This window comes from Suillus paluster, assembly GCF_016628075.1.
Source record: "Suillus paluster strain FC165 chromosome Unknown EDB91scaffold_106, whole genome shotgun sequence".
Classification (NCBI taxonomy): Eukaryota; Fungi; Basidiomycota; class Agaricomycetes; order Boletales; family Suillaceae; genus Suillus; species Suillus paluster.
This window is the reverse complement of record NW_024537666.1, coordinates 81486-94829: the sequence shown is the minus strand read 5'-3', so window position 1 is coordinate 94829 and position 13344 is coordinate 81486. Positions and strand designations below refer to the sequence as shown.

The following is a 13344-nucleotide window of genomic DNA, read 5'->3' as shown; positions in this document are numbered from 1 at the left end:
GTTTCTTCCAGAAAAATCAAAGTAGAATCCGAGTGTAACCTGATTTTAGCAAGTGCATGCCACTCTGCAAACTGATATAGCAGAGACTGCACGGTTGTGTCATGCTTGAGAGGGAAAAGCCCTTCAAAAATTGGAATAGCACACTGGAGGCGACAAGCTGAATGCCATCAGGGAGGGCATAAAGGAGCCTCATTAGGTGTGTAAAGAGTGCCTTCCAGGTACCTAGTTCGCACTCGTGCATCAGGTCGATGACAAGCATCCGAAATGGGTCAAGGCCTAAAACTCCCAGTTTCTCGAATGAATTGATTCTGCAAGGACTAGTTTTAGTGATCATATCTAATAGGGTTGGACTTACCAGAACAGGCACCCACTGAGCCTTCTCCAAGAGTGTCTTTGACCTTTGCACCATTGACAGTATTTCCCAATCCATAGATAAACTTGCGAGCCTCGGCAACCTTAGTTGTAACATAGACTTGAAGGTTACTTACGTGGAATTTCATGTCCTTCACAAGTCCAAGGTAACCAAACAAGGCTTTCAGGTGTGAGGCAGCGAGGACATGGGCACGAGCCCATGTCCTTGATGGTCGCAATTAAAGCCCTGGAAATGTATCAGCCATCCAACATTTTTAATGAATGCAAACGAAAAAATGTACTTCTCCGGATAGTCAGCTGAATAGGTGAAGATTCGAGGATATACTCTCTGCATGACTCCATTGGCACATTTCACAACAAATCCGTGTTGATATACATAGAGAAATTCTGTGTCCAACAAGATTTCCCAGCACACATGAAATAATTCCCTTCGGCAGTGTGTGTGAAGGGAGGCCATGCCGGTTTTTGAGATTCTAGGCAGGCTACTTAGAATATCTTTAATACTATCAGGAAGCTGACAAAGATAGTCTATGTTAGCAGTGTTTGTTAAACGGAAGGTAAAAATCCTACAAGGTGACATGATCCCGATGTAGGTGATGAACGTAAGTATTTCGTGAGATTTCCGAAGTAGGCAGTAAAGCGGCCAAGCCTTGGCAGTTCTGAAGTTCGCCAGGTGAGTGGTGTTGGAAAAGAACATCAAACCTGCAATAACACGTTCCAATGAACACCTGGACTCCTTTGGCAGTTTTTGAAGATCATCCTGAGCTTCCAGCCAAGCATCAGAGATATAAAGCTCGTCATATATTCGCTCTTGATGATCATCTAAAGGATCCTTCCACAGACATTTAAAGGGCAAAAGATGGAATGCCTGTGCTTGAGCATCTGTGAATGTGGCGCGTATAACTTCTATGAGAGGGCAATAATGGAACCCAGGAATAGTGTAAGGCTTAGAGCAATCCTCCTTTGACTTCATTGGAATGTCAATCGTGATGCTAGTCTCAATCCAGTCATCTGGAAAGGTGATTCTCTTCCCGCTTTCATCCTTATCCAGTTCTCATAAACCCTGTCTCACTCAAAACTGCTGAAGGTGTTCGCGGTCAAAATCTTCTGCGAGCATTACATCTTTGACAAGGGCTGCGACTTTAGTCTCTGATATCTGACTGGTGCTGGAGTTCATCCAGGACATGAGACGATAAACTGTCATATTAGGAAAGGGGTATGGTGGAGCAAACATGCTTGGTGGAGAATCAGCTTGTTGAGGGGCAGTTGGACATGTTCTTCCAAGCAATGAGGATGGAACAAATCCAGTCTAGCTCAAAGGAGGGACGAACGAGGGTATAGTCGGCTGAGGCCAAACAAGTTGAAAGGGGTTTGAAGCGTGTCTCTGAGCATTAGAAGAATGCGTCAGAATCTGGAGAGGGCAGGGAGGGCAGGCCAGATTTTGAGTTGACGGACTCTGACCTGACTTGGAGTAATTGATATCTTCCTCCGAGTGCGCTGATGTCATCGAAAACACCTTGGGATTCATCTCATAGGGCATGCCAGGTTCCTCTGGACGAGTCGAGAGATCAGAAACAGAAGGCAAATGACTGCTATTCAAAAGAGACTGAACCAAAGTCAAATCCATCTTCCATCTCAATATCAGCATCATTTTGTGGAATTTCTTGGTCAAGGGAGTGTTGCGAGTCGGCAAGATCAGAAGTATCGAGGATGTGGGCGGCAGACCCTTGCCTTTGTTTTGATGCTAGCAATTGGCAGGGGGCAATTGGTCTCGGATGGCCCATTACCTGATGTTCGAGTTTACATGAGTCACTAAGAATAACAGTTGCAACTCACGTGTGAAGTGTTCGCAGACAGGTCGCCATGACTGGTGAGGAGGCCACAAATGTGCAAGCAATGAGGCATCTTTGGTGCGTTCCTGTCTCTTCTGAGTTGCATGAATGCTAGACTTTTTATATGAATGACAGGATGCACGATGCCTGTTGAGTCCACGGGTATCTGTTGCCCTCTCCCAAGAGCAGCCAGATGCACCACACAACACCATCATTAAAAGGAACAAGCCAGAGAGAAGGGCAATAATCCAACTTGAGCTTCGACCCAGATATCCTGCGATATGCATTTGTGGCACTTTGGAGCTCCTCCAAGTTGAACTGGCTTGGAGGCAGTTACGGTGGCTATTTAAGACTCTGACTCTTTCAGATTCTGTGCAGCAGCTTCGAACTGTTATACAAGCCTGTTGGACTCCAACTTGGACACCAGTAAGTCACGGTTAAACATTGAAGTGACGATCAAGTTAGGCCTGGGTTGCAAAGCCGAGTTATTTGATTTGAATACTATGATCAGATACTCACATCTACACTCATACCAGCTTGTACCATGACAGGCTCAGGTGCCACATATTGCAGTAACATATCTCCGTATTATATGAGTGAACGGACGTGCATAATATCCCGTACTATATGGGCCAGCGGACCATGGGCCGAAGGTAGATATATCCTCGACTATGACGGATGGGCTGGGAGTGTTATTATTCCCAATGGAGATGGGTGGGCCCATGTAGGGAATATGTAGAGTAGATGAGTGGGCCGATGGACATGAATATTCAATAGATGGATGGGCCGAGGTAGTTGGATATTATGTAGATGGGTTTACCAAGGTAGATGTGTATCAAATAGCCGGGTATGTCAAGGGTGCTTGTTATCACATAGACGGGTGGGCCCAGATATATATCATATTAGACGGATGGGCCGACATATTGGTATTATTTTGTAGACGGGTGGGCCGAGGGAGTGGTGAAATATTTATTATATATACGGGTGGGCCGAGGGAGCGGTAAAATATTTATTATATATACGGGTGGGCTGAAGGTAGTCGTATTTTGCATAGACGGGTAGGCCGACATGGGGGTATATAATATAGATGGGTGGGCCCAGGAGAATGATAATTGTAGACATGATGGAGCTCAGGTAGTTGTATATTATCCAAATCAAAGGAGGTAATAATTGAAAGTCATCCAATGATGTTGTATGGCACGGAGTTTTGCAAAGGGGTGAAGTGGAAACTCGTGTTCCAGGCCCTGTTCATCAAAGCTTTGAGATGGAAGAGGAAGGTCTTGCAGGATGGCACGGAGCGTTGCAAAGGGGTGAAGTGGAAACTCAAGCGAAGTGTACCGAGTTCTGAGACCCAGGTCTCAACAAACGAATATGTGATATCCATCACACTTCCAATCATCTGGTATTTCATTGAGCAATGGATGATAATAGATCTTTGAAAGCCAACATCATCCAAGCCTACCAAATGCCAAATGCCAAGTTCTGACTACCAAAAATCGAGTGGTGTACCCAAGATCTGAGCCCCGACTATCAAATCCCGATTATCAAGTATTGAGTCCTGACTATTGAGTCCCTGAACATCGAGACCCGAAACCCGAAGCCTAAGATTCGAGATTCGAGACTTGAAACAAAACAAAACTCAAAACTCAAAACGTGGAACTCATATATTTTTACGAGTTTCGAGTGCCGAACATCAAGTCCCAACTATGGAGTCCCAACTATGGAGTCCCAAAACACAAGTCCCGAACATCAAGTCCTGACCATCGAGACCCGAAACCCGAAGCCCGAGATTTGAGACTTGAGTTCTGACCATGGACTCCCGGGTATCGAAAATCGAGTGAAGTGTACCGAGATCCGAGGCCCGGGTCTCGACAAACGAATATCAGATATCCAACAGACTTCCAATCATCTGGTATTTCATTGAGCAATTGATAATAGATAATAGAACTTTGAAAGCTAAGATCATCCAAGGCTCCCTTATCTGATCCTCTCTATCTCCACCCCCTTTAACACCAAAGTGCGGACATCCAGGATTCAGCTTCTGATCTCACAAGATCAATTCAATCATGGATGTTTCTTCCACTTCTGATGATGAAATAACCCTCTTGCGCACTTGGGCCCTGACTGTCACTCATGTGGCATGTGAATATACTGAACAGAAATTCAATGCAGAGAAGACAGGAAGAGACCCAGTTATACCTTCTCCGAACCTAGACACTGATCTGGTGATGGCTTGTGATCGATTGGTTGATCAGCTCATAAAGGCATATAAAAATCCCAGTGAGTCTTCCTGCAGATTCGGAAAATTTGTTTGATCAGTCAAATTGCTTCATCACAGTTCAGATGCTGATCGATATTGCAAGATATAGCAAATTGATCTCCCCGAAGGACACAGGGCATAATGAAGAGAGAGAGGCGAGGTTGCTTGAGAGGTGTCCTCCTGGCCATGAGGGCACAAAGTTGATTGACATACCCGCGACAATTCTTGATGCATCCTGTGCCATCAGTGTGTTATATATATTGTTACTGGATGGATATTGAACATCAAATGGTACCTACAGAAGGAAATTTGGGTGGCCTCGGATTTGCTCACTCTCATACTCGAAAAAAGCATAAAGCTCGATGGGAATTGGCGTACTAATCAAAAGTGGTTCACACCAAGGTCGCAAAATGATGTCCTAACTCCTGGATGCATTAATTTATCTCCGGCGTGGTTTCAGCAGGGGCACGAGGTAGGATCTGATGAGATGGCGATCTAGGTAGTTAAGCTCACGAATCCCCCAGAATCAGGTAGACCCAGTGGTTTCTGCATCATTGAATGGAGCATCCTCGGAGGATATCCCGAAGGCCATTGCGAGGCCAGCAGCCATTGCAACAGCAGCACTCAGGGTTATGCATCCTGAGCAGTACTGGGCAGGGTTGCAAGCCTTTGCGAGCCTCGAAGAAAAAGCACGAAGCAAGGAACTGCCGAAGATGTCAGAGACTCTCCAGTACTGGGCAACTGTGTTTAACAGCCTCTCCGTCATTTGCAATCGGGAAACCCCGAATCATCAAGACCATTCATCGATTCCTGAATGCTTCAATATTCTCACTAGCGTGGGGAATTATTCTAATGCTCGGATGAGTATTCCAAGCCTTCAGCTGGAGTTCAGGTACGATCCGGGGTGTATGATTGCTTTTTCAGGAAGGATTGTCAGACATGGGGTTCATGCAGTCGAAGGGGATCGGATTGCCTGGGCATGGTATATGAGGGATGCTGTTCATATTTATGCCGGGATTCCGTCGTGTGGATGGGCAAGGTTGGATTGGAAGAAGTAGAAAAGGTAGTTACCCGTGTTAGTACCCACCTTCCAATACATGATATTAGATATCAGGCACTCCATACTCATAATTCGGGTTTCGGGTCTCGATAGTTGGGACTCGATATTCAAGGATACTCGAAAGTGATATTGTACACATTTCACTGACTACCGAGTACTGGGTTTCGGGTTGTGGTACTCGGCCCAACCATTGAGTCCTGAATATCGAGACCCAAAACCCGAAGCACGACATTTCACCGAAACCTGAAACCTAACACCTGTGTATGGAGTCCCAAATATTGAATATGGAGTCCCAAATATCAAGACCCGAATATCGAGACCCAAAACCCAAAACCCGAAGCACGACATTCGAGACTCGAAACAACTCAATACTCCAAATTCAAAACAATGAAACTCATGCATTTTAACGAGTTTCAAGTTTCGATTTTTAAGTCAAGAAAATACACATTTAATGAAATACAATTTTGGGAGTTGTCTTCTTGAATCACTGAGTACTGAGTGCTGAGTACCGCAACCCAAAACCCGGTGTGGGGAACGTCCCCACTGTAGGCCCGTATCCCGCATATTTCCCATGCCTTCCCACCATTTTCCCGCGCATTCCGCTACCCATCCACATCTTCCCCGACCTGTCCACTACACGGAACCAAGTGGAACCCAGTGGAACAATCGCGTACCACACGCATTATATTCCTTCAGCCTTCGGAACATCCTCCCCCGTCCTGTCCATGTCCTTCCATCCTCGCTGGTGAGTACTAGCTACATTCCCCGTGTCACTAACATGTTCCTATCTCATTTCCCATGTGTTATGGTACTTATACGGATCCTTCCACTACTCAGGACCGATTCCTTATCTCACAGCCTCACCCGGTTGTAGCATATCGCATTTCGGAACCCCTTCCTATATAGGTAGCAATAGATGGGATCTTAGTTTTTTTACCTTCTGATAGACTTGACTCCACTTCCACTTACAGAGTACTTCCCAGTACTCCACTCACTGTTTAAAATATCTTCCTGAATCTATTCCTGATCACATTGCATCGTTCCCGCCCCCATGAGTTCTGCTTGAAATGCCCGACATCAGATCTGACGACTTGGAGCAAGTACCAGACACAAGCCTGGTCCGACTTTGCCCAATCATCCTCCTGCAGGCTCATAGTTTCTTTTCCCTCCATTCGTTCCCCATTAGTTCCTTTTGTTCCCCGTTTGTCCTGTTTGCTCCACGTTAGTTCCCCGTAGTTCCACTCGTTGCACGCTGAGTTCCGCTCGTCGGGAACCCTCCGCATCTTTGTGTTCCCAGTCCTAGTAAGGACCGGAACCCTTCGGGTCGCTAGACAGAGTCTAGTCTTTGTTTCCTCGCACTTATTTGAGGACTCACTACCCAGTAGCAATCCCCTCAGGACGAGTATAAGCCTCGCACCCTTGTTAAACTTCTGATTCACACAGAGTCTATTTTCCTCACCCACACCGGTACTCGGTAGTCGGTACTCAGTGATTCAAGAAGACAACTGCCAAAATTGTATTTCATTAAATGTGTACTTTCTTGACTTAAAAATTGAAACTCGAAACTCGTTAAAATGCATGAGTTTCATTGTTTTGAATTTGGAGTATTGAGTTGTTTCGAGTCTCGAATGTCGTGCTTCGGGTTTCGGGTTTTGGGTCTCGATATTCGGGTCTTGATATTTGGGACTCCATATTCAATATTTGGGACTCCATACACAGGCATCGGGTTTCGGGTTTCAGGACTCGATGTTCGGGTTTTGATATTCGGGACTCGATGGTCGGGACTTGATAGTCGGGCTTTGGGTTTCGGGACTTGATATTTAGGACTTGATATTTGGGACTCAATATTCAATGGTCGGGACTCCATACATGGGCGTCAGGTTTCGGGTTTCGGGACTCGATAGTCGGGCTTTGGGCATCGGGACTCAATTGTCGGGACTCGATGTTCGGCACTCGATACTCAATGGTCGGGACTCCATACATGGGCGTTGGGTTTCGGGCTTCGGGACTCGATAGTCAGGACTCGGGTTTCAAGACTCGGTAGTCGGCACTCGATACTCAATAGTGGGGACTCGAAACTCGAAACTCGTAAAAATGTTTGGGTCAAGTTTTGAGCATTGAGTATTGAGATTTGTGTCGAGTCTCGAATCTTGGCCTTCGGGCTTCAGGTCTCGATATTCCGGTGTTGATATTCGGGACTCGATGTTTGGGACTCGACATTCAGGACTCAAGATATCTGGCTCTTGATACTCGACATTGGGTATGCAGGACTTGGCATATAGCAATAGGTCATATATTTGGAAGTCAGTGTTTAATTTTCAGTACTTATTACATCATGTACAGAATTTAGACTTCAACATTCTGAATTGAAGGACTAGAACTACTCCGGTCCCCTTGGCTTCAATTTGGTTAGGACGGCTGTGTACATCTGAATCTCGGCCATCTTTTCACAGATGCCATCTTGTTGATCCTCAATCACTGTCAGGAGGTGTTCTCTCATCCACCTCAGTGCCTTCAGTGATGCAACTGAGCTTTCAGCCACCTGCTCTGGAACAACAAGATGTTCGTCCTCAACGCCAGACTAGAAAGGATTAGTAACCATTCCAGGAAATTCAGTAAAAGTCTTACTAGCCAATGCTGGTAGTGATAGACACAATTAGCAAATACCTGATCCCATGCCCATAATTCCTTCGGGATTGCAGTTGGTCCGGTCCACCATTGAGTTCCATAGGTTGATACAATCCGGGAGGGATCCCCCAGATCTGCAACATCATGGAACTTGCACAGGTGGGATGAAAAGACGTCGTCCAGAACCATGTCCCAGGTGAGCTCAGGAATCAACCGAAGAATATGAGTGACCAGGCTCGGAACAACCAAAATGATGTTCCTTGCAGCTGAGTACTGCAGGAGGGGAGTCACAAAAGTCTGTTGGAAATGTCAGCATTGACCACCACAGTCATCAGTCTCTTACAGCTACAGTGGCTCAAAAAAGTGTCCGAATGTTTATGCATTTTCAGGTAATTGGACAATAGCAAGGCAGAACCAAACAATAACCGAAGGGTATAGGGACATGTCCGAAAGCCCTATATAATAGCTAGAATCTGAGATATATAGCGTGGGAACCCGACCATATATGGGCAAGCTATGGTAATTCTAAATACATCACTCATTCGGACACTTTTTTGACTTTTTATTAAAATAACAAAATCAGACCATTCATACATTATACTCTTAATTAAAGTGGTGTCATAACAATAATATGGTCTGATTGTAATATTATTTGAATATATAAACCCACATAAGATCATGAAATTCAACATAATTATCATGAAGCCCATCTCCTCTGCTCAAAAGGATAATATCCTTGTTCTCTGTACCTCTGGTTTATCTACTAGGCAAATTGCCTCAAAAACTGGTCTTGGCAAATCTACTATTGCTACAGTCATAAAGCAGCACATGCCAGAGAAAGAAAATCATCAAATGGGATGTCCTCCCAAGCTTACTCCACAGAACAAAAGAGCTATTGTTCACCAAATTCTATCTGGCAAGGCTTCAAATGCTACCCAAGCTACCAAGTTCATCAATTCCATCATCTCCACTCCTGTCTCCACCCAAACTGTTAGAAACACCCTCAAGGCAGCCAATCTTAAGGCTGTAACCAAGAAGAAAAAACCTCTTCTCTCTGTAGCTCATAGGAAGAGAAGACTGGCCTTTGCTTTAAAGCACCAACATTGGACTGTGGAAGACTGGAAGAAGGTGCTTTTGTCAGATGAAACAAAAATCAATAGAATGGGGTCAGATGGCCAGGAATATGTGTGGAAAAAGGCAGGAGAACCATTAGGAGAAAGAGAAGTCAAGGGTACACTGAAGTTTGGAGGAGGAAGTATGATGGTATGGGGTTGTATGGGGTGGAATGGTGTGGGGATTCTTTGTGAGGTGGAAGGAAGGATGAATGCAGAGCAGTACATCTCCATTCTAGAGGAGTGTCTACTCAAAAGCATGCAGGAGTCAGGAATTGATGAAGAAGATATTATCTTTCAACAAGATAATGACCCCGAACACACCTCAAAACTGGCTACAAAATGGTTTGAAGACCATGATATCAAGTTCTATCATGGCCAGCACAGTCTCCAGACGTCAATCCCATTGAACATCTCTGGGAATTACTCAAAAGACTACTTGCTGCCTATCAAGATCCTCCAAAGGGGCTTTTTGAACTTGGGAGAGAGTTGCAGCAGAGTGGAAAAAGATTGCTGAAGAGGAGTGCCAGAAATTGATAGAAAGTAAGCCTAGGAGGATTGCAGCAGTTATTAAAGCCAAGGGGGGTAACACCAAGTACTAGAATCATAGAATAGTCTTGGTTAAATATAAAGTCAAAAAAGTGTCCGAATGAGTGATGTATTTAGAATTATCATAGCTTGCCCATATATGGTCAGGTTCCCACGCTATATATCTCAGATTTGAGCCTTGATATAGGGCTTTCAGACATATCCCTATACCCTTTTGTTATAGTTTGGTGCTGGCTTGCTATTATCCAATGACTTAAAAATGCATAAACATTCGGACACTTTTTGAGCCACTGTATCTCCCATTGCAGCCTGGCTTTAAAGTGCATGATCCGAGCAGCAGAAGGCTCCTCAGTGTGGGTAGCCTCCATCTGATATTGAGAGATGGATGCTTGGATGTGAGATGCAGCCATTGACATTGTAGCTGCAAGATCTGCCGGAGTGAGTGTGAGGGGTCGGGACCCATCGCCTGGAATTCTGAGAATCAGAAGGGGATGTAGGAGGAATATGCAATACAGACATGGTTAATGCAGTATTATGAACCTGGAAATGACAATCACAATGGCAGTTGGTTTGGAGGTGAATATATGAGCCACAGGTTGATGGATAAAATTTTTCAAACTCCGACATTTGTTGATCTGGGCAAACTCTGTCATAGGTCAACCCGGCCAATTTCCGGGACTAAAATGTTTGGGTTGATGTAGCTGTTTCATATCTTCAGCAAAAAAAATTCATTCATCTCGAGCATCTATAAACCTGCTCTTCTGGTCTTGAAATGCTGCCTGGGCATCCTGTGCCAGCAATGAATACATTTGGGATTGCCTTCCCGAGTAGCATGCATGACCCAGAAGGTTTTTCACCAATGATTTGTGCATCCTGTCACCCCATTGGGTTGCTTTCCACAAGAAAAAGTTACATGTCCAATCCATCTCCAATTGTACCAACATCATTTCTTCCTTCCATCGATCCCGTAGGGCCTTTGCCCGAAGCCAATGCACTCGGTAAACTTCGGATGGGTCCGTCAGCTGAGCACAGGATATGTCAAGCATGCCCTGAACTCACATTCCTCATTCCACGAGTGATCAGGACCCCCCAGGTCGACTTCAACTGACCAGAACCAAGCGAGGGACTCGTTTTGCTGACCTCGGGCATTTGGATCGCCGACTGGCAGTGCTGATTTTGAGCTGCTCCCGAAGCAGGGGTTTGTATTTCTGAAGCTGGTCTTCCCCCTGGCTCAAGTTGCATCATTTGCTTCCTTGTCTTCATATATATACTGGCATGGAGGGACACTTCCTGCTGCATGGACGTCACCTGGGACCAAGCTCGAGTTTTCAGGGCCTGGGATTTGGCTTGCCTAACTGTTGTTTGGAACAGAATTGCCTTGTTGCACAAGTGAATTCGGAGGTTGTGAAGGGAGTCATTGGCCTGCCCTTCACGAAGAGACATCTCCAGCATAATGAGATCCTCTGCCATGCAGCGTCTGCATCGATCTACTCCGAGGTTTGATGGCAATGGGATGACAGTGAGCTTGGGGGAGTTCGCCCATGTGTCAGATGTCTCAGTGAAGTCTGCCAAGTCATCAGGATCATCATCTGCATCAAATCCCTCTCCAAGATGAGTAATAGCAGACTGAGTGAATCCATCTATCTGGCCTTGGAGACGATCACGTTGCTGGGCTATGTCTAATCTCTGTGTCTCGGTAGTTCTTCTACCAATTCTTCGGACCTCGATGAGCAATGCAATTTGAGCCTCTTCAATCACCAACCCAATTGATATCCATGTCACCACAGATCTGCGAGCAGGTGCTGCATTTCGGGCATTACCCTCCTCTAGTAGTCTAAGCTCAATCTCCTTTTTGCTCGGTGCTGAGTGCAAAATTAATTCGGACTTTGGATGGAGACAAAGTCAACTTACCCTTCTTGATATTAATCTCATATACATCCATAGCCACAGGATCATTTATTCTGCTGGACTGAGCGATCCTCCGCTGGCTAACCATTCTGTCTTTGAATCGCTGGGTGCTGCTTCATTGAGTCTGTCGAAAGCTTTTCACTTTCAGCGATGCCATTCTTTGCCTGCTTGTATTTACAGCAAAGGGTCCTTTTCATGTGGATCATCTTGCAGAAATTGGAATCATTCATCTGATAATTGAGACATTCCCCGAGCAGCAGGGGAAATCAGGTTGAGACATGACCATAGGGTCTCCATGATCTCTCCATTGATCCGACTGATGCCTTCGATAAATTCGACACATATTGGACATAGCAGCTGTCCTGATGTCTGTGGATGTGCCACAACCCGATTCTGGGAATGATGGTCAATTCCGGAACCATTTCGAGAAATCTGCTTTGATCCACCCGAACCCGAAAGTGCTTGTTGTATTGACAGTTGATATCATAGAAGGTGACCACCCTCGTGATGCCTTCCATGTTGTGCTGGGCAGCCTCACAAAGGGCATAGTCCATGTTCATTTGTCTGTGAATGATGCATGGTTAACTCATGAATGTCGAATGGCAGGGTGGGCTTGCCTTTTGCATTTCTGAAAATCTACCATCGAGTGAGGAACAAAGCAACCGTGTCGAGCACAGGCTACTCCCCCGATGCCTGTCGATTCCAGCTTGTGCCGAGCCGCATTTGCTTGATTTACTGCCCGGTGATTGCTGCAGCTCGATTTTTCTAAAGTGTCAGCAGCCTCTGCAAGATGCTTTTTATACCTGTCTTTTCCCACCATGAATCCCAACCCATCTGACAGCCAAACTTCATCAAATGGCTTCATGGGATGCAGGTGTTCGGCTTTGAAATTTCCGTCCATAACAAATGACCGGGTGTATTTCCACCTTGGAGCTGTTAACATCGCTGAGGTGACTTCGGTATCAAACGAGACTCACTCATCAAGTGATTCATCCCCTGACAAGGATACATTGATCCCCTGGCTGAGGACAAGCGGGGCAAAATAATGCGAGATCACCTGCATTCAGGTTGTCAGAATGATGGCCAAATCCATGCCATTTCATGGCCTTCAACTGCCTCCACTGTCGGGTGACTCTCATGAGCTCTCGGTATCAGGTCCTTGCCACATGCTTTGTCAATATAATGTCCTTTAGATGAGAGATATAGCATTACCAGTACAAGGTGTGGAAACATGTTGGAGGTCATTCGCCGGAGCTTGCTGTAATAGTTCATCGCCGAGGTCCCACATTCAAGGTTGTCCAATAGAAAATCATTGAGCACCCTGAAGGTGAACAAAGTCTTCGGCTTGTTAAATGAAGCGGGGAAAAATCCATGTCGAAACATTTGAAGGTCTGGAGTCATGGTATTTGGACAATCGCAGCATCGAACCTGGAGGCGATGAACTCCAGACTTGTTGCAATGATAACCATGGTGTTTTCCTTCGGCTGGAACTCGGGTCCCGACACAGACGGTAGATCTTCAGGCTCAAGCTGGTCTTCAGGTTCGTCTTCTTCGAACAAATCCCACCTATCTGTAAGTACCGGACATTGTTTGCCCTCATGACCAAGGTGTATGACAAGTCCG

General features: G+C 45.6%; 3 protein-coding genes across 3 annotated transcripts; 1 reads left to right on the top strand and 2 right to left on the bottom strand.

Moving 5' to 3' along the window:
• Positions 1-4270: 4270 nt before the first annotated feature.
• On the top strand, positions 4271-5522 carry EDB91DRAFT_1086807 (uncharacterized protein; the record flags this gene model as incomplete). Its single annotated transcript, XM_041316118.1, has 5 exons — positions 4271-4484; positions 4543-4712; positions 4766-4936; positions 4989-5356; positions 5393-5522. 5 exons carry the CDS (start codon positions 4271-4273, stop codon positions 5520-5522), a joined length of 1053 nt encoding a protein of 350 aa, XP_041171315.1.
• A 5019-nt stretch (positions 5523-10541) lies between these two features.
• On the bottom strand, positions 10542-10975 carry EDB91DRAFT_1061669 (uncharacterized protein; the record flags this gene model as incomplete). Its single annotated transcript, XM_041314469.1, has 2 exons — positions 10542-10816; positions 10873-10975. Coding segments are annotated over 2 exons (378 nt in total), but the record flags the coding sequence as incomplete, so codon positions are not given.
• Positions 10976-12307: 1332 nt separating this feature from the next.
• EDB91DRAFT_1239662 (uncharacterized protein) lies at positions 12308-12966 on the bottom strand (the record flags this gene model as incomplete). The annotated part of the gene is made up of 4 exons (XM_041321887.1): positions 12308-12502; positions 12539-12654; positions 12731-12863; positions 12934-12966. The coding sequence occupies 4 exons, from the start codon at positions 12964-12966 to the stop codon at positions 12308-12310; spliced, it is 477 nt and encodes a 158-aa protein (XP_041171313.1).
• Positions 12967-13344: the final 378 nt, after the last annotated feature.